The sequence below is a fragment of the Acanthopagrus latus genome, chromosome 21 (assembly GCF_904848185.1).
Source record: "Acanthopagrus latus isolate v.2019 chromosome 21, fAcaLat1.1, whole genome shotgun sequence".
Taxonomy (NCBI): Eukaryota; Metazoa; Chordata; class Actinopteri; order Spariformes; family Sparidae; genus Acanthopagrus; species Acanthopagrus latus.
Window position 1 is genome coordinate 27,890,953 of NC_051059.1, and position 21,687 is coordinate 27,912,639.

The window sequence follows — 21,687 nt, forward strand, 5'->3', positions numbered from 1 at the left end:
TCCCTCTGTCCTTTCAGAAGTCCTGTTGAGCCTTCGATCTTAGGAATCCTACAAGTACACCTACAACTACAGTACGCCCACTTCTTCAAGTTGGTCACTTTGGTAAATTATCCAATCGAATAAAAGAGGAGTTCAAATGTCTCCCTGCTCACCTCCCATAACTCATCTAACTTTGCTGCGGGTTAGGGTGACCCAAATGAACCAAATGGGTTCCCTATCTTTCTATGTGAACATCAACTTTTAGACATCTCCCACCATTTGCTGTGCAGGTCAAACTCAGTTTCAGTACTTCATGGTGGTCTGGCTGCCTGCTAACTTCTGACACACTCACAGGTAGAAACCAACTCCTTGACCTTCACTCACACAAGGAAAACCAATTAGTCACCGTTGACTCTAAACTGAGTAGATCAGAATGTGTTACCATCCAGATCCCTCTGTATACTACAGAATTTTACTACTGACACATTCCCATGGGATAATCCAAGTCTTTATTTATCTTCAATTTACTGACATGGTCATGATGTCACAGCTCTGTATAACATCAACTTCAACAGCAGATGGTCCACACTTTCTAAGTTGTAGTAATTTCTTCATTTTTGACGACGCATACATGAAATACACATGGATGTGTTGGGTGACTTCCCATCTCACTCATGATGTTAAAGCACAACCAATAGCAGTAGTAAAAGCAGCAGTTTTTCCCACCTTCTATACAATCCCAGATTGTATCATCACATCCAGCTGCAGTTTAACAGTGTGTGACTCCCTCTAGTGGATGTTGTGGAGTATTGTGTTGTCTTTGCTCCAAAGGTTTTTGTACAGAGTTTTGGTGTTTCCTGTCACTGTGGGCTGCAGAGCACAGTAGTACACAGCAGAGTCAGACAGCTGAAGCTTCTGGATCTTCAGAGGAACTGAGTTTGAGGTGGAATCCAGTGTGGATGAAAATCTGTCCTCATATTCCTTCTCTGTGTTCCCCGCACCAAACTTAAGACGGTTCAGTATGAATTTGGGGCTGTTGTTTCCATCCTGTTTGTACCAGAACAAAGTTGGACCTGGGTCACTGGTCTCAAATGTGCAGCCCAGTGTAACTGTGTCTCCTTCAGCAGCAATGACATCTCCTGTTGGCTGGATCACTCTGTCTGCTCCTTTACACTCTGAGGAAGAAGAGAACATGCAGAGGAAGAGATGAATCAATGAAGATGATTGATTAAAGGAGAACAATCAGTAGGTTTAAAGAGTTACCTAGCCAGAGAGTCAGACACACAGACATGTAGAATAGTTGTGATTTTCACTGACTCGTGTCGGATGTCAGATTAAAATATATGAATTATGCACAAGATGCAAACAAAGATGATCAAATCTAATTTCATGTGTCATGAGAAACACAATCAGTCACAGCTCAGTTAAATGTTATGAAACAGTCTTAAAAGTCAACTTGTTGTGTTTTGTGTCTCACCACAGAACAGAGCAGCAAGAATAATCCACAGCCGATGTTTCATCTCTGCAACAAGGTTTAAATGAACAGGAGAAACTAGCTGCTGTTCAACATTCAGTGTGAGAGTTGTTCTCTTCACAGCAGCAGTTATTATTGACAGAATGGTTGAACACAGAGCAGAAGTAGTGCACCGCCTAATGGATGATGTCGCCCTCTAGTGGAGGTAAAAAGTTCAGAGCAACAGCGTGGAAGAAAAAAGGCTTCCAGCAGCTTGTCAGTGTGTCAGTTTGTGTTTTTGTACAGAGTTTTGGTGTTTCCTGTCACTGTGGGCCTCACAGCACAGTAGTACACAGCAGAGTCTGTCACTGCAGCAGAGGAGATCTGCAGATGCATTTTGGTTTTATCATCACTCACATTGACAGACAGTCTAGAGTTTTGATTTTTTAATATTCCTCCTGTTCCTAAGTGAGAGATGAGGAACTCTAGTGGTTTTCCTGGATATTGTTGATACCAGTAAAACTGATCTCCACCATCAGCTTGTTTGGAGTATGTGTAGGACAGAGTAACAGTGCTGTCTTCTAAACTGGACTCTTCATTCTTGACTGGACTGAGTTCTTCACAGCTGACACCTGAAGGAAGATAAATACTTTTATATTATGTTAAAAGAACTCAAAAGAAATGAACTGCCTTCAGAAAACATTAGAATTTAACTTGACAGAATAAAAGCATAATGTAACATACCTGTTATAATAGTGAGAAACATCAGAGACAGCCCATAATAGTCCAGTGACAGCATGTTGAATAAAGGTAATGTTTGTGGTTTGTGTATTGAACTCTGCTGAATATGGAAGTTCCTCTCTCTTCTATAGTTCAGTAACAGCTCAGCTCCTCCCTGAATCTCTCCGTCTCCTCTTAGATCTGTATTCTCACCTCTTCTTCTTCCTCCTGGTTAACAGACTGAAGGCAGCAGTTTGTAACAGCTGGAGCTGGGAAGTTTTCTTTGCTGTAGTTTTTAGTGTTTGATTCTTTGATTACTGGAATAAATTACAGAAATGTAGCTGCGATGGTTTCAAGGATGGATCATCTTTTCTGGCATTGCATAGAAAGGAGGGACTTATTCTAAACTCCTTAAGTAGAGACAGCACTATTTCATCACAGTACAAATTTTACCTTGTTGCTGGTAACATTCAGAGATATATGTCGTGCCTCACTTGGGACACCATATATAGTTTAGTAGGGAGGGAACATTAATAGGGAGTTTCGGGTTACATTTGGCTGTCAGTAATAATTAATGATTATCAAGGATGATTGTTAAAGATGAGTAATAACATTTCTCCCCATCTCCCCTCAGATCTGTATTTTCTCTCCTATCTGTTTCAATTCATCTACCTTCAACTCTGAAATGACACTGATGCTGCAGTCAACATCATATAAACTGGTATGGTTGAATGACAGCATCTCAGTGAGCCAAAGCAATACATATATATACATCCACCATAAACATTAGCGCATGCTACCGCTAGCGTAAGCTGCATCCTCTCCCTGATAGAAGCTGTAGCAGGCAAGTAGGCGTTGACAGACGGAGCTCATGAGCATTTAAAGGTGCAGGCACAGAAACAGCTGCTCTCAGTATAGCGACTGTCAGACAGCTGAAGTTCAGGACCATGATGGCTTTAGGGAAATACAATTCAAATACAGTGTTGATGGACCTCTTGACAGCTGTGTGAAATTGATGAAGACTGTATGATATGGGACCTTTAAAGTAATGAGTGATCTCAAATATACAACTCATCAGTTCCACTCTTTTGTGTTTGTGAGATTGTGAGTCCAAAGATGGAAGACATCATAGTAACATCCAGCTGCAGTTTAACAGTGTGTGACTCCCTCTAGTGGATGTTGTGGAGTATTGTGTTGTCTTTGCTCCAAAGGTTTTTGTACAGAGTTTTGGTGTTTCCTGTCACTGTGGGCCGCAGAGCACAGTAGTACACAGCAGAGTCTGTCACTGCAGCAGAGGAGATCTGCAGATGCATTTTGGTTTTATCATCACTCACTTTGACAGACAGTCTAGGGTCTTGATTTATTAATATTCCTCCTGCTCCTAAGTGAGAGATGAGGAACTCTGGTGGTTTTCCTGGATATTGTCGATACCAGTAGAACTCATCACTACCAGTTGCTTGTTTGGAGTATGTGTAGGACAGAGTAACAGTGCTGTCTTCTAAACTGGACTCTTCATTCTTGACTGGACTGAGTTCTTCACAGCTGACACCTGAAGAAAAAAAAATATGTTTTATATTTTGTTGGGAAAAAACTCAAGAAATGAAACTGCCTTCAGAAAACATTAGAATTTAACTAAAACAATAATAAAAGCATAATGTAACTTACCTGTTATAATAGAGAGAAACATCAGAGACAGCCCATAATAGTCCAGTGACAGCATGTTGAATAAAGGTAATGTTTGTGGTTTGTGTATTGAACTCTGCTGAATATGGAAGTTCCTCTCTCTTCTATAGTTCAGTAACAGCTCAGCTCCTCCCTGAATCTCTCCGTCTCCTCTTAGATCTGTATTCTGTCTCCTCTCTCTTCACTTCCTCAATGTTTAGCTCTGAAATGACACTCGTGCTGCAGTGAACATCATATAAATTTTGTTTCTCTCACGTTGGACACATAGGATCCTCTTCATGACTACAGTGCATGTGGTTCATGTACACAGAGAAATCATCTCGTCCATATGATCTCAAACACTAACAGTCAGACAAACTCTGCTGAATATGACATTTCTTGTTAAAGGTTACAGTGAGTGATCTTCAAATCAAACTCTTTTGAGACTCTCCAGTTTCCCCACCAGTCAGGACAGAAACCTTTTGCAGCTGAGGTGTCTGCACAGTTACACTTTCAGATTTCAGACTTAACTGCAAATGTTTGTTTTTCCTTATGGAGAGGTAATAAATGTGGCCGTGTGCTGTTTACATGTTCAGGGGCCTTGGAGCCAGTAGTCAGCTCTGTGTTTGCATTAGGAGGTTTAGCTAAATGATGAAATCTTGTCCACTTGTGTCTATAAGCTCAACAGAGTGATGTCAGCAGAGTTAGATTATGTACAGAAGAAGGAGGCAGGTCAACTTCTCTTTCTACTATAGATGGACCCTCGCTCCACCAAAGTGACCAATTAGACAAAATAGGAAGGTGCAAGTGAACAGACTTTAAAATAGGCCCGCAGAAGCAGAGAAGGGTGGTGGTACTTGGTAGATTTCCAAGATCGAAGGCTCAATAGGACTTCTGAAAGGACAGAGGGCGAAGCATTTTGGCATTGCTTTTGTCATAGATTTGAGAATACCAGCAAGCGGCCGCTTCTGGATCAGACGCAGGCTTGAGATCTGTTTCAATAAAGATTGCTCTATCATTCCACCCAGCCTTGCCTCCGGAGATTCCTTTATCAACTTACTACATGCCGACACCTTTGATGAAGAGAGCCCAGAAACTACACAGCTCAGATTAAAAGCTGTTAGAAAGTCATCAAGTGGTCGGCCAGAATCAGACCACAGAAACATATAAGATGTTTTTGAAACTTCATCTACTCCAGCAGCATCATCCAGTTATTATCTGATGATCTGTATGTTCAGTGCTTATTTTGGTTAAATGTTTTACTTCTGTGCTGTTTCAACACCTTCTCACATGTCTGAAATATTGCATTTACAGAAGCAATTAACTGTAAATTGTCCCTCAAAGAAAGAAAAGACCACCTGGATGTTGACAGGAAGTCTAGCTTATTGATCCAGTCCAACATCCACTGATGGGCTTCACAGGCCAACAACAAGTGAAAAGTCCCCCAGTCTGTCCTGCCTCAACATGTGGAGAACTGGTTGATACCTCAGTACAGGACATTAAGGAGACACTCTGAGCTGAACATGAGACGTAATAAAAGCTACATTATATGAGGGCTCACAGTAAGTCCAGCATCAGTTCTTAATGTCATTACAGCACCAGAGTAAGTTCAACTAAAGTTCAGTCGGAGCAGTTGTGGCTCAGGAGGTAATGGGGGTTGAAAGGTTGTTGGTTAAATCCCAACAATTCTTTGAGAAAGACACAGTGCAGTGTATTTACTCTTTATCATAGTGTTTGATGACGTGAGGATATTGTGTCTTCTTTTTTGATTTTATCATCAGTGAAAATATTACCGGCACCAGGCCTAGGGGAAACCTGGACCAGCAGTAAGCGGTGCACAGAGTAGAGAGCACTGTGCAGCCAGGGTGTGGATACTGTGGATCATTAAGGGGAGGACCAAAATTAGCGTCTCGCCCATGCCGGAGCCATTTATTTCTGAGCACAAAGATTCAATCTCATTTACATTATAACTAAATCTGAAAAATTAAAATAACATTAATATCAAAACGTTTCATAAACTCATTCACACATAAAGCTAACCACTGACAATTTATAACATAAAATATTAAACCCAAAGGAAATTAAATGCACATAAATTCAACATAAATTACACACAATTACATTAAAACTATATTAACAACTGACCTAGGAAACCTCTAGACACACATCACACATCACGTTCTCCCCGCCTTTGCACACAGAAACATGGCGCGACCACATTTACAAAACAAGTCTAAACACAACATATCTCATAGCTTAACCCACTTACCACTGGCTAGTTACCATGTTTACAACCATATCAACACATTTCTGTACAGTATGAAAATATAACGATTACAAAAGCTCATGAAAACTCATGAAAACTCTCTTTAAGCATACAAAACAAACGTCTCAACATGGCGCCACTGACTGAGGCGATTCATTACAAAATACTGGTCGCTCGTGAAACACACACACATCTCAAACTCATCCGAAAATCTCATAACTCTTAATACTGCATTTGTGCCTAACTCTGACACCAATTTAAACACAGAAAAACAAGTTTTTACTTTACCTGTGGATCATTAAGGAGAGGACCAAAATTAGCGTCTCGCCCATGCCGGAGCCATTTATTTCTGAGCTGCGCATGAGCGGTGCGTCTCACTTTACGCTCCCCAATGGACCCACAGTGGAACTACAGCACCATCTATTGGCGTATTAGTGCGCGACTGTTGGTGGAAACTGTACAAATAAATGATTAGTATAGTTCACAAATTAACAAAAAATGGGGGGGTGTCTGTTTATATTAAAACTTTGTATATGGCATTCCCAACCCACTACAAAAACACTCCAGACTTTATCATCACATCCAGCTGAAGTTTAACAGTGTGTGACTCCCTCTAGTGGATGTTGTGGAGTATTGTGTTGTCTTTGCTCCAAAGGTTTTTGTACAGAGTTTTGGTGTTTCCTGTCACTGTGGGCTGCAGAGCACAGTAGTACACAGCAGAGTCAGACAGCTGAAGCTTCTGGATCTTCAGAGGAACTGAGTTTGAGGTGGAATCCAGTGTGGATGAAAATCTGTCCTCATATTCCTTTTCTGTGTTCCCCTCACCAAACTTAGGACGGTTCAGTATGAATTTGGGGCTGTTGTTTCCATCCTGTTTGTACCAGAACAAAGTTGGATCTGCTCTGCTGGTCTCAAATGTGCAGTCCAGTGTAACTGTGTCTCCTTCAGCAGCAATGACATCTCCTGTTGGCTGGATCACTCTGTCTGCTCCTTTACACTCTGAGGAAGAAGAGAACATGCAGAGGAAGAGATGAATCAATAAAGATGATTGATTAAAGGAGAACAATCAGTAGGTTTAAAGAGTAAACCAGACTTAAAAGTCAACTTGTTGTGTTTTGTGTCTCACCACAGAACAGAGCAGCAAGAATAATCCACAGCCGATGTTCCATCTCTGCAACAAGGTTTAAATGAACAGGAGAAACTAGCTGCTGTTCAACATTCAGTGTGAGAGTTGTTCTCTTCACAGCAGCAGTTATTATTGACAGAATGGTTGAACACAGAGCAGAAGTAGTGCACCGCCTACTGGATGATGTCGCCCTCTAGTGGAGGTAAAAAGTTCAGAGCAACAGCGTGGAAGAAAAAAGGCTTCCAGCAGCTTGTCAGTGTGTCAGCTTGTGTTTTTGTACAGAGTTTTGGTGTTTCCTGTCACTGTGGGCCTCACAGCACAGTAGTACACAGCAGAGTCTGTCACTGCAGCAGAGGAGATCTGCAGATGCATAAAGGATTTTTCCTCATTCGTCGTCAAGTATAATAGTCCGTCTGGAGTTTGTTGAGAGATGAAGAACTCTGGTGGTTTTCCTGGAAATTGTCGATAGCAATCAATATAGTAACGAGAACAGAGTCTTTCACAGCTGACACCTAAAGAAAAAATAACTCTTATTTCATGTCATAGAAGTTTAATGATACAAATCTCATACAACAAACATTGAATCAAATTTTAAAACCAGCTGTTTTCTATAGTTCAGTAACAGCTCAGCTCCTCCCTGAATCTCTCGTCTCCTCTCAGATCTGTATTTTCACCTCTTCCTCTTCATCCTGGTGAACAAGCTCAGCGCAGGCCAGTGCCTTACATCTATGTTAGATATGTGCTGCCCTCTGCTGCACACTGAATTGTAAACCAAGAGCCTCAGCGTCACTCTGGACAGCACCTTCTCTTTTACACCTCACATTAAAAACATCACCTGGACTGCCTTCTTCCACCTCTGAAACATCTCCACACTCCGCCCATCACTCTCCCAATCCAGCACTCCAATCCTTGTTCATTCATTTGTCACTTTCTGCATCAACTACTGCAGTGCCCTCCTCACCAGACTCCCTGCCAAACTCATCAACAGACTGAAAATCATCCAGATCTCAGCCGCTCGGATCATCACCTGCACCAAATCACCTGACCACATCATCCCGGTACAATACCACATCCACTACAAAAACCTCCTCCTCACGTACAAAGCTCTCCACCATCTAGTTCTCACTTACCTCTGTGACCTCCTCCATGAATACAGCCCTTCTCGCACCCTCCGCTCAGCCTCTGCTGGACTGCTAACCATCCCCACATCACGCCTCAGTACTAGGGTGCCCGAGCCTTCAGCTGCTCGGCACCCAGACTATGGAACTCCCTCCCCCGACACATAAGACAGCCAGACTCCATCACAACATTCAAATCCAAACTCAAAACCCACCTGTTCAAACTGGCATACTCACTCTGACTGGTCACTGTGCACTACACCTGTCTTTTCTTTTTTATCTCAGTGTTTGGTTTTAATATTCTGTGATGTTGTTATCCTATGTAAGGTGGACATGGGTGACTTGAAAGGCGCCATCAAACAAATAAAATGTATTATTATTATTATCATTATCATTATTATTATTATTATTATTATTATTATTATTATTATTATTACCTTTGTTTCTCTGTTTATTTGTTTTGATCTTAATGTGTTAATGTAAAAGTCGTGATGGTGAAAAACAACTAATGAAGATATTAAAGAAAACAGCAAAATATTTGTCTGTTTATTTTTGGTTATTGATTTAATTACAATACAGTAAAAGCAGATTTAACAAAGAAATACATATGACAGTGTCACCATCTTTTATATTTTATTTATTTATTTTATTTATTATTTTTATTTATTTCATCTGTTTTATTCAGACTTAAAGGAACAGCTCACCCAAACATAAACCTCAGTCCTCCTCTCCTCCTCCTGATGATGTAAAGTCCTCCTCTCCTCCTCCTGAGGATATAAAGTCCTCCTCTCCTCCTCCTGATGATATAAAGTCCTCCTCTCCTCCTCCTGATGATATAAAGTCCTCCTCTCCTCCTCCTGATGATATAAAGTCCTCCTCTCCTCCTCCTGATGATGTAAAGTCCTCCTCTCCTCCTCCTGAGGATATAAAGTCCTCCTCTCCTCCTCCTGATGATATAAAGTCCTCCTCTCCTCCTCCTGATGATATAAAGTCCTCCTCTCCTCCTCCTGAGGATATAAAGTCCTCCTCTCCTCCTCCTGATGATATAAAGTCCTCCTCTCCTCCTCCTGAGGATATAAAGTCCTCCTCTCCTCCTCCTGAGGATACAGTGAGGGGCTACAGTGATGTTACTCACATAAAGATCAGAATCAGAATTCCTTTATTAGTCGTCCAAATGGGGAAGTTTGTGTGTCACAGCAGCCAAAGGACAGTTCAATATAGCAATAAACAATAAGAACAGTAAAAAATAAACAACACAATAAAAAGTTAAGCAGAAGAGTGGAGCAGACATAGAAATACATAATATGTAAAAGTGTAAACAGTTCAAAACAGTCTTCCATCATTGTGTTTTGTCTCTATAATTAAGCTCTTTGTGATTCCGGTCGTTGTGTGTTTTGGTGACGGACATTAATAAAGTTGTGAGTTTGAAATGACGTTCAGATGCACCGTGATGACGTCACAGCGGCTCATCGTCACCGTGCAGCTGTCATGAAGACAAACAGGGCGTGGGACCTTTAACTCTCACAACAACGCAGCTCATTGGTCAGCAGCATCAGGTGGCCGACAGCCATCCAATCACAGGTCTTGATGTTGACACGTCCGCGCCCTGGTTGCTTGTCCGCAGGAAGAATCGGCACAGTTTTCTGACTGTCGCTGTGAACAGCATCATTAACGGGTTCTTAATCAGATTGGAGCCAGACCGAGTCCCTGAACCAGCCGGTTCCGACTCCAGCTGCTGCTGCGGCGGCGACACACTCACGGAGGAGAAGCTAACCGGACAGCGACCCGCTAACGTTAGCCGTTAGCCCGCTGCCCGGTGCCGGTGACCGTCAGAGGTGAGCGCCGTTAGCATTAGCATTCCTCCAGAGATTAGCCCAGAGAGCCCGCGGTGCTGACCCGGGACACACCGTCTGAGAGGCGGACTGGCAGGGTGACAACACCCGCTAACGTTAGCACGTCATCGGGTTGGTCAGCTGATGGACGGCAGACCAAACCCCATTCAAAAATCTGACGATTTAACGCGCTCCCGTTCAGCAGAGCAGGTACACTGACACCTGCTGACTCTGGATCCGCTACAGAGAGAAGTGATGTGTTCGGCTCGTTTCACCAGAAACCTGTTGCGGTCCAGATGTTCATCGTGTCCACACAGCAGGTCCTGTGTGATTTAGTTACTGATCACGGTGATGACAAGTTGATCCAAATGAGGCTCCAGTTCGGATTATGATATTAAAAGCCTTTATTATTGATCATGAGCTGCTGCTGGCTGTTAAAGAGCTCCCCTGTCATCTGTGACGTCATGCAGAACGACGTTAAAGCCACAGATCTGTGGCTGGACTTCAGTGTGGTGGTGTGATGGATGTGGACGGTCCTGTGGATCATGTGTCCAGCTGAGTTGGAGGAGAAACTACCACACAGTTTCATCCTGTTGTATTTAGTTTATATGTGGCGGACCCTGCCACCTTTCTAGCTTCAAACAGTGTTCTGGATCTGAGAACAACTTGTCTATTCACTGGTGAAACTTGAGACAAAGTCTGTGTTATTATCTCATTAATACATTTACATATTAAAATTCTGACTTTGAATTTCCTGTAGAAACTACACGGCACCTTTAACCTGCAGTCTGGCTCTGCAGACATTGGGCTGACACAGGGAACACCATAAGTTAAAAAGGAGAACCTCTAAAAACAACATAAATGAAAAGAGATTTATAAATTAGATTAGTTAAAGTGCTTTGAATGAACCCAGAGTGAGTTCAGGTCTCAGGTCAGACTACTGTGCAGCAGACGTACTGGATATAATCTCTGTGGCTCAGAATAAGCTCTCTGTTGTCTTGTGACCGGAGAGGTCTGCTGATGTGGTTCTGGGGTTTGGGTTTAGGATCCACGTCCTCACGTCTGTCTGGGCTCAGAATCAGCACCAGTACAATGTGAGACTGAAAGAGACTGGATCATTTGCTTCGGTCACCAACAGATGAGCCAGCAGATGGAAAAAGTTGTGTTTTGTTTTGTGCCCTTGATGTCGGAGGGCTTTGTGGTGTCCGTGCTGCAGGCTCCCACACTACACACAGCAACTTACTGTGGTGAATATCTACAAACATATTTTAACCCGAGATGATTATTTCACTTCATCACATAAACCAGATGTCATTGTGTTCCAGTATGATAGAATAGGCACCTGTTGAATTCATCAGCTGTAACACAAGCAATTTCCCCTCAGGGATCAATAAAGTATTTCTGATTCTGATGATTTAAAAGGAAAATACCCAAAATCGTAATGTTCCAGAAGGTGTCAGCTGTCTGTAAGAGGACTCACCATCCCAAATAAAACAAGTTATTATAAAAAGCTTTTCAGCACCAGAACGAGGCCCGAGACTGGACAAAACCCTCCGTCCATCCCGATGAAGATGAGACGTCGACAGTCTGATTAACACAGATTTTCCAGATTCATCCTTGATTTAGATCAAAGTCCACTCGTTGTTTTACACTCACGTTGTTTCCTGCAGGAGGCGCTGTGACGGACAGAGTGAATGTGTAACAGGTCCAGCTGGCTCTGACCCGTGGACCCGGCTGTCCACACACTTTAGGTCATACACTGTGATTCTGAGCATCAATCTTTAATGCATCTGATTAATTTGTCAGGAAGTTTATGAACCAAAATATCTTTGTTCCCCCATAAAGTTCTTTGACTGAAAATGACACGAAAGGAATTCACTCACTTGTGTTTCTTCCATGTTGACTTTGTCGCAGCCTCATCTCAGTTGTGTTCTCGTGTGCTGTCGTCCTCAGCTGGTTCTTGTATGGGTGAGTGACGTGCAGCCATGACTGCGGAGCTGGACGCCCTGGCTGTGGTCAACCAGCTGAGGGACCTGGCCGCCGACCCCATGAACCGCAGGGCCATCGTCCAGGACCAGGGCTGCCTGCCGGGACTCATCCTGTTCCTGGACCACACCAACCCTCAGGTCGTCTACTCCGCCCTTCTGGTGGGTCGACGCCGACGGACGAGCCGCGTTTCTCACACTTAGAAATGAATTTACATTGAGCAGTTGTGTCTAGATGCTGAGTTCTGTTTCAGGAAAGTATTCCAGGTTTTTGGTCCAGCTGGTTTGGACCATCACCAAGTCATCAGACTCACTGTGATTGGTTGTTCACAGGCGATCCGTTACCTGGCAGAATGTCGAGCCAATCGGGAGAAGCTGAAGGGCGAGCTGGGGATGATGCTGAGCCTCCAGAACGTTGTGCAGAAGTGAGTCTGATTCAAAGATATAACATGTTGCATGTTGTTCTACATGTTGTTGATTTGTGTTCTCAACATCATCCCAAACATTTCCAACAACGTTCACACAGGAGAAATCACCAAGTTTGCTCGAGGTAACGTTTCATCTGGTTGTCTGTCGCTGTGACTTCAGGCGAGTCAGAGAGAGGAAGAAGTCTTTAAAACACCTGGTCTGAGTCACGCAGACATTTTGAATCCTCATGTGTAACAGTGAAGACAGCAAAGTGTCCTCAACAGTTCAAAAAGACAAAAGCAGTGAAAGTTGTGCTGCTCAGAAGTGTCTGATGCTTAGTAATGAACAGAAGCTGAATCTGTTCTCCTCGGAGCTCAGTGATCTCTGAGGTCAGCTGGGTTCATTCTTTCATGCGTTTCATCTCGCTCCGGTATCCAGACCGACCACACCTGGAGAGACCAAGCTGCTGGCGTCGGAGATCTACGAGCTCCTGCAGGCGTCCAGCAGCGCCGAGTCGGAGCCGCCCGAGGAGGCCGTCAGCAGCCGCCGTAAAGCTCAGTTCTTCCTGGGCTCCAGCAACAAGAGAGCCAAGACCGTCATCCTGCACATCGACGGGCTGGACGACCCGGTGAGCACAAGTTCTGAGTCATGACATCATTACTGATGACTCATCATCATGTGTCTGATGTGAATGTGTGGTCCTGATCAGAGTCGCAGGAGTTTGTGTGAGGAGGCTCTGCTGAAGATCAGAGGAGTCATCAGCTTCACCTTCATGATGACCGTCAAGAGATGTATCGTCCGGATCCGATCGGACCTGAAGGCTGAGGTGAGTCCGCACTCTTCATCAGTGAGACTGATAACTGATATTTGACTGATCAGTCTACAGCTCATATGTAATGTGATTATTTCATCTTTGCCATCAGATTAATATTGTGGTGAGAAACTAATATAGAATATGATTATACTAACTGGTTTGTATTTAAAGCCAAGTGATCATTTAAACTGTAATCAATCAATGTTTCCTTTTTCAGGCGCTGGCGTCTGCGATCGCGTCCACTCAGGTGATGACGGCTCAGCAGGTGGTGAAAGGAGAGAACGGAGACGAGGTCAGGTGAAGTTGTTCTGTTCTCTGCTGGAGTCACTTCATGTTCACAGCTCGTTGATTTAAATAAGATTAAGATTAAGATTAAGATTAAGATTAAGATTTAAATATCAGTGAAGCTGCACCTGAAAAAAAGGTGGTGCTTTTCTAAAATAAGTGTAAAAATCTGTCCAAAAACAAACTGAGTCACCTCATCAAATATTCTGCCAGTTTTCAGGTTTAAATAACACATTTTTTGTAAATGTTAAAAATAAAGAGTGTTTCCTATAAAGACAGATTTTATATGATGACAGCTGTTGTATTATTTTATCCTGTGTCGCCTGTTAACACAGCAGCACTTCAGTCCACAAGAGTGAGAAATTACATAGTTTCAGTTCAGTAATCAATGTGCTGTAAAGACCACATCAGGATGTGAGAGGAGGAGAGGAGAATCACCTTCAAGGTGTGAAGGTCAGACAGTCATGTGGGGAAATTCTGTCTGCCTGAGGTTTTACAGGAAGCTAGATAAGATGACAGGAACTGTCCTAATAAACCATCAGAGGGTCGGTGCTCCTGGCAGAGATGTCTGATGTAACAGCAGGTAACTTCTCTCTGGACTTCAGTCAGTAACATTTGGAGGACGACACAGACTGACACAGACACTCTGCATCTTCCCTTCATGCAGCATGTATTACAGAGACCTGAGTCATCATGTCTGAGATTCTTCAGAGAATTATCAAACCTTTACCTCACAAGGAGAATTTCAGTCGGATCACAGCTTCTGTATAAAACATGTTTACAGATGATAAGCATTTAAAAAGTGTCATTTGAGCTCCTTACAGTTCGATCCAGCGAGTGTTCGTAGATCACATTTGTTGTGAAGGATTATGATAAACAGTTGAAATAATAATTTTCACCAGGAGGGGGCAGCAGAGAATTAGAAATACTGATCATTTAATCAATCAGCAGGAGAATGGAGCTTTGTTGCCCCACATTTCTCTTTTAATTCATCTTGGACACAACGGTCAAATCTCTGATGACACCATGAAAACCCGTCCCTGTTCCAGTCCAGCAGAACAGTTCTGAGTAGATCCACAGCTGGTTTTATTCTCATCATTCACAGAATCGAGTCCAATGAAAGTTGTCGTCTGCAGGTTCTGATTCCATTTCCGGAGGAAGGTTCATTGGAGGTGGAGCAGAACGTGGACCTGCCGGACTACCTGCCAGAGGACGAGAGTCCATCTCAGGAGCCCGACAAGGCGGTGACCCGGGTGGGAAACGGCCAGGACGGGAACAGCTGGCTGGGAGCTGCCACCAACTTCCTGTCCCGCTCCTTCTACTGGTGACCTGCGAGGCCGCCGCTCCCTCCGGTAAACCTCCCGACGAATCAGAATCCACCAGCTGCCACATCTCACCGCTGTCTGTCTGAGCTGGAGAGGCAGAGATGAGAGCGAGCCTCCAACAGTGAGCGACAACACGAGGCGTCCGTCACCTTGATGCTGCTGTCACAGGTGAGACGAGCCGACAGTGGCGTTAGTTTGAAGAGCGACGACGTCCTCACTGAAAACGGGTCCATCTGTTCAAACCAAATTGTCTTAACGGACAGGAACGAAGCGAGCAGGACGTCGTGGAACTTTTACCTTTTTATCTTTGATTTGACTTTTCTTCCTGCAGTTTGTTTTCGAGGACGAGCAGCAGAGTTCAGCTGTGCCTTCAGATCCTCACAGACGTCCTGCGTCTCACCGTCAGCTCAGCTAACAGCTGCTTCTATTATTGATTCAGTCATAACATCACAAATCATGACAAGGGCCCAAAACTCTGAGTGAGTCTCTGTGATCAAATACTTCATTACATTTATACAATCAGCTCATAATGACCAGAAACAGAAACGTAAATCTTCTTAGATAAAGACTTGTTCTGCAGCTCGTTTATCACTGATTTAAAAACCATCAAACTGTTGAGCCTGATAACAGATTTCAAAGAGCCTCAGCCAACCAATCAGAAACCACTTCCTGTCGTTTCCTCGGGTTCAGTCTGAAGAGCTGTTGGTGTGTAGAGTTATTCCCACACAGCCGCCGGCAGCTCGAGGATGTAGTGTTACATTAATAATGTAGCTGCTGCGCTAACAGCTAACTCCTCCGTGGAGTCGATCACAAAGCTCCTGAAGCTTTTCTCTGTTCTCTCCTCACTGGAGACATTTCATTCAGAACAAAACCAGCTCAGTGGCTGTTTCAGATTTTTGGGATATTTGTCATAATTTTTGACAGATTATGTAAAAACCAATAATACCTGTAATGTTCCTGCTCGTCTGTGTTACTGTGGTCAGATCGATGGCTTCCTCCTCGATCACTGAGCGCACGGTGCTCTACTTCCTGTCAGACTTTTATTTTCTGTGATGGTTCCGAGCTCTGAGCTCTCTGGACCGGGTCGTCATGTTTACACCCACCCGCCTTCGTTCAGCCTCCCTGAGGATCAGCACTGAGCTGCTGCTTCACGTCAGACATCCTCGTGTTTTACGGAGCAACGTTACGTGACTTTATCTTTCTTTTCCTCCCTGCTGGTGAACAGCAGACGGTTGACTGGGATCAGTTTTGTGAACATTTTGCACAGTTTGATTTGAGGTGGATGTTTGAACATAGAGTAGAAATCTGCATTTGAATCATTGGACCATGCTGGGGAGAATCCAGCTGTTTGTGGGAACATTTAGATGAGCGAGATCTCAAAAGGTTCTGACAGTATTTATGACTGAAACATTGACGTTGATTTTCCTCCTGCTGTTCAGTCGCTGTTACCGACAGACACCAGAAACAATCACATGTTGAGTGCTGATCAATGACAGGACGTCTCCTCCTGAGGTCAGACTACCTTTATCGACTCTGTACAGATTGTTCTGTCCTCATTAGATGATGCTCATTCAGTTTGTGTGTTCATGTACCTGCCAGGTGTGCTCATAGCTCCGCCTACTCCACATGCTGTCCACTCACATTCTGAGAAGCCTGTTTGTCAGAAGTGAGCGCGACGCATTCATCTAAATACAATCTTGGCACGAACAGAAGACGACTCTGATTATTACGTTTCATTTGACACATTAGATGCTTGTGTGTGTGTGTGTGTGTGTGTGTGTGTGTGTGTGTGTGTGTGTGTCAGTCAGTGGAACAACATGAAACATCAACAGAAAACCGGTTCCAGTCCTCGTTAATCAGATCCTAATGTGATCTGTGGAGGTCTGCAGGTTGCGTCAGAGGTCCAGTGTGCAGATTTGGACCAGGATACAGCAGCAGCGCTCGGCTCAGCTTAAATCTTTGCCCAGTGGCCACAACTCAACCTCAAACGTATAACAACATCAGTTAGGACACATTATTGATTTGTGCAGCTTTTATTTTAGTGAAAATGTCCTTGGGACATCACACAGTAAGAGCTATGGGCATCACCAGGAGGTAAATCTGGGAGCTGGGAGCTTAGCTAGGATGCTAAAAACATTAAGCCCCTCCCCCTCCACAGTCAGCGTGTAGTTTGTCTGTTCTGGGCTCCTGTAGAAACACTCTGGCTGTGAAAGGCTCATTATAAGGAAACTCAAACACCATTCTTAGTTTCAGCTGGTTAAACACTGATGAAAACATCATAATGAAGATTAAACTACATTTCTGTCAATAGCTCAATAATAGAAACACATTTTTACATCAACTGAACCTGAAAACCAGTAAACAACTATAATGATGGTGCTGTCGATCCACCTGCTGCCTGTCTGAACAGGTCACAACGTAAAGATGATAGATTTTCTTGTGTTGTCGTCTTTACTTCCACCAGGCTGAAAAACAAGAGTAACAGTCAGTGTGTTACACTGGACTCACTGGACACTGCAGCAACTAAATACTGAGCTTCACACAACCCACAATGCAACACTGTGCTGAGGTAACAGACTGTAACACAGGACGTGTTTCAGTCTCATTCAGAATTCATAGAACCGTAGTTACATTGATAACGTGAAGCTTTCACACTGAATCCAGCCTCAGGTTTTATTCTGTAAATCAAACATCAAACTTTCGTCTTCTGCTCGTGTCGATATTGTAAAATGTTTCATGTCAGCATCGTTACAGTTCACGACACAGTGAATCATGTTCGTTACGTCACAGTGAACTCGTTCTCCTGCATGAACTGAACTCATTTCTTCTGCTCAGGTTTTCTTCAAGTGGAATAATTCAGACTCAAATGATTATTTATCTCTATTTATTGATGTGATTTCTGTTGGAGTTATTCCCTGAAACCTGCCGGCACCGGCCAACGTGAGTGTTGATCATCATCATCATCATCATCATCATCATCATCATCATCACGGTCATCAGTGTGCTGCTGTACAAACAGTCTGTTCTGTAACGACGAGAATAAAAACTGTTCTGAACGAGTCTCACTGCTTTGATACTTTGAAACGTGTGATGGTTCGTTGTCAGATTCACTCGGAGTCACTTTGTTTCTTTCAACACTCAGATTCTGTGAGATTTGAAAGTGATACAATAAAACACATCAACATTAACTGATAGAAGTCAAACAGCAGCACCAGCTACAGAAACACTCACTGACTTTCAGATTGTGTTTCTGTCTTTGGAGAAACAGCGTCTGCACTCTGTAATGTTGGTTATGATGAACTCATGAGGAGTAAACTGATGTCGTGTGTCGTGTCACAACAGAACTCTACATGTGTTCTGTACAGAAATGTTTTATTTCAAGACGTTTTGCAACGGTTTTGATTTGAAACTACATTTTTTAAGGTTTCTTTGTTGAAACATGTTTTACCTGTGATAGAAACACGTTGATTCTGAGACCGTCACTATCTAACCTGAGCAGCCGGACGCCCAGAGAGGCTGAAGACAGTCCAGATGGTGCCGGTCCAGCTCGGTCCAAAGCTGCTCAGGTCTGACTATTAAAATGTTGTGAATGAAAAGAGACTCAGTCTGTCCTCCAGGAGACGTTCAGGTGCTGGTGTACAAACAGACTCTGGTGACAGTAGAAGTTCTGATCCAGCTTGTTTCCTCCAGTACAGTAACAGAGTTCAGGCTCTGACATGGACTCAGAGTATCAGAGTAAAAAGTCTCCCTCTGAAGGACATTTGTGCTCAAAGCTAACTGAAGCTCACATCATATTAATAGAATTCAAAGACTATTAAAGTTAAAGGTAGAATCAGTAGGATTTGTCCCAGCTGTTCCTGAACGCAGCACAAAGACAGTTGATTGTTGAGTCTCATTCCCAGGACGTCAAATAGACACATGTTGGGTTGGTAAAGCGTCCCGAGCAGCAACAAAGAGAGAAAATCAGAAACTCTCTGCTGTTCTGAAGCTGTGAGGATGAGAACGTTCACATGTCTGTTCAGGTGTAGAGAGAAGTCACACAGGAGCATCTGAGTATCTGTTAACTTTGACCTCTGAGTTCACAACAATCTCATATCGAGTCCTAATTTATATACAAACTTTAAGTTGGTTATGCAGACGTGTGCTGACGAACTTAGTAGTAAGTCATAAATAATGTGATGATGTAACAAAGTGTCGACCAGCTGCTCAGTTTAAATTATAGTTTAAGACAAATTTCAACAGAATTTGGAACTTTAAATAAAAGCGATGGCAGGAGAAGATGTTCGATCTTTACTCTGAGAAACATAAACCAGCAGAGTCTCTGGTGCCAACAGGAAACAGGAGGTTTGTTTTAATAAAAATCTGCTCTGAAACTAAAGAGATAAGTTGAATGAGGAAGAACCAGATCAGAGGATGAGTTATTATGAACGTGACCACACGTCTGATGTCAGCTGTCATCACAAAGTATTTTAGTTGGTGCCAGAAAAGAGAGTCGAATGTTTCACGCTAGTTTTTCAAAGAAGTGGAGGACGACAGCTCAGACAATCTGCAGGAAGCGAGTTTTGTTCATATGAATGTTGCTGATTGAGTCAGAAAGAAAAGGACCGCAGTCAGAGTAGTAAATAAATCCGTAACAGTGGTGGTGCCAGGCGCTGGCGGCTGTGTGAAGCCAGCGAGGCTCTCTGAGCAGCGAGCGTCTGCTGTGACCCAGAAGTTGAACGGAGGTTTTTGTTCGGTGCTGAAAGCCGAGCCGGCGGTTTTCTTTCAGAAGGAGAAAGAGTCGAGCTCAGGACAGAGACGCTGCTGTTGTTTGACGAGAGGTTACTGCAGTTCATCCAGACGACACTGGAGAAAACACGCAGGCCGTAAACGCCTCATCCAACAACAGGAAACACGATCAGATGTTCATTACTTCAGTTGTGATCAGGACCTGGACTGGACCCGACCGCTGATCTCCTGTCAGGCTGTACCAACATGTTCAAACAGGACTGACAGGTGAAGTGAACACTGATCACAGGTGGACGTCGCTCCACACGCACCATCTCAGACCAAGCCACCTCCCACATGTTGCTCCCAGCAGGACGATGAACCCTGACGGAGCAGAGAACCTGATACAGGGCTGGATTACCTGAGCGACGTCCACCTGGCCTGTGAACTCCACAGGTTCTGATCTGAGGGAGGTTCTGTGAGAATCAACAGCTTCTGACTCATGAAACTCAACATGAGCCAACAGGAGCTGACACGTCTGAGTTCATGTTCACCTGCGTCAGACTGAAGCACGTCTGTTCACGCTCACAGCGCTCAGAGCTGAAACATGTTCACCTTGTTTCATGACATTTCTGACTGGCCGTGTTCTTTGTTTTGATCTTATAGACGATTCAAGTGTTTCTGTGATCAATCTGCTGGTGGAGTCAGAGATCAAACCAGCGTCTGCTGACTGACGAGGCCACGTCACCTTTTACCTGTGAGAAGCCTCGTATGTAAACCCAGCAGCTGGAACGTTACGACCCGCTGCCTCGTGTTCTGCAGGTCCGGATCATGGGCTCCACCAGACCCGTGTGTCCAGCGCATCACGCACGTCGGGTCAGTTTGAGATCGGCAGAACTTGGAGGTCCAGTTGAAGTGTTCCTCGGATCACTCCTGAACATTTCTGCAGTGTCACGTCGGAGTCAGAGTCCACGTGGATCGCAGGACTCTCAGGTTTCCCAGCAGAATGTTTTCCAAAGGTCTGGCCTTCTACCCATCATGCACCTCTTCTCTAATATTATACAAGAGTGAATGTTATCTGTTACTTTGACCTCTGAAGTTCGTAATAATCGTGTAGCACAAATGTCGAGTCCTAATTTATATACCAACGTTAGAGTAACAGTGAATGTTGCAACCTGGACTCTGTCAAGAACTCCATAATCCTTCACCTATTACAGCTGTTAATGTTAGATGAGGCACTACAGTGTAATCCTGATCCGTCGGGCCGGGCCTCCCGCCTCCTCCGCTCTGTGGCCCAGCTCTGCTTCCAGCACATCATTTGTGTCCAGATCCAGATTTTTATTTATTCTATCAATTTGAAGCTGTTTTCACACAAAGAGGAGTCGATCATCAACATACAAACAGTAACTTTAAGCATCAGTTCAGGTGATTAGAGAACGCTGAGAATCAAATGTTCTTTGTAGCATCTGAACTTCTTCTGACTGGTTCTGATGGATCACAGCTGATCATTTAACAGGACCTGTCTGATACTCACACACACATCACAGTGTGAAAGTCTCAGGAGAACATTAATGATGTGAACTCTGGACAGTCACTTGGGGCGGTTCTGCTGGCAGCGGACCTGCTGCTCTGAAGAAATGAACTGGAGTGATGACGAGTTCTTCAGGAAACCTAAAGCCATCAGCAGCAGATCGGATCTCTGGTGCTGCTCACTGGATACGTATATAAATAAAAGTGCAACGAGAACTTTTACAGAAGTGTGACGGCTCGATTTCACAATCAGTGGTGCAGTTCTGCTGTATTGATGAGTAGCAGCAGCTCGAATGACTTCCTGTTTGAAACTTTTTGTTTCTGTTGCACAACCGTCCGAGTGGTGACGGAGTTCTGCTGGACGTGAGCTCGAGTTCTGTGGAACCCGATGCTGTCAGAGCTCCTTTTATCAGAGTGAGAACAGAAAACACAGGACGAATGGAGACTCTTCAGATCAGATCACACGTGAGACCCATC

At 43.8% G+C, this 21,687-nt stretch overlaps 1 protein-coding gene and 2 gene segments (V, D, J or C); 1 reads left to right on the top strand and 2 right to left on the bottom strand.

Annotated features, from left to right (window-relative positions):
• LOC119011748 (armadillo repeat-containing protein 1-like) overlaps positions 1–18,034 on the top strand; it is an 18,713-nt gene extending 679 nt beyond the window's left edge. Inside the window, exons 1-7 of one of the 2 annotated variants that reach the window (XM_037085091.1) lie at positions 9,379–10,159; positions 12,110–12,303; positions 12,475–12,566; positions 12,988–13,177; positions 13,259–13,375; positions 13,581–13,655; positions 14,785–18,034. In XM_037085091.1, the coding sequence (XP_036940986.1) occupies positions 12,142–12,303; positions 12,475–12,566; positions 12,988–13,177; positions 13,259–13,375; positions 13,581–13,655; positions 14,785–14,976 (828 nt within the window). In that variant the 5' untranslated portion in view covers positions 9,379–10,159; positions 12,110–12,141 and the 3' untranslated portion in view covers positions 14,977–18,034. Of the gene's footprint in view, positions 1–9,378; positions 10,160–12,109; positions 12,304–12,474; positions 12,567–12,987; positions 13,178–13,258; positions 13,376–13,580; positions 13,656–14,784 lie in introns of those variants that run through there. The other variant, XM_037085092.1, reaches the window with a different exon arrangement.
• Positions 579–1,582, bottom strand: LOC119011752. The segment is given in 2 exon segments: positions 579–1,154; positions 1,457–1,582. Coding segments are annotated over 2 exon segments (429 nt in total).
• LOC119011751 lies at positions 4,761–7,448 on the bottom strand. The segment is given in 2 exon segments: positions 4,761–7,079; positions 7,207–7,448. Coding segments are annotated over 2 exon segments (429 nt in total).
• Positions 18,035–21,687: the final 3,653 nt, after the last annotated feature.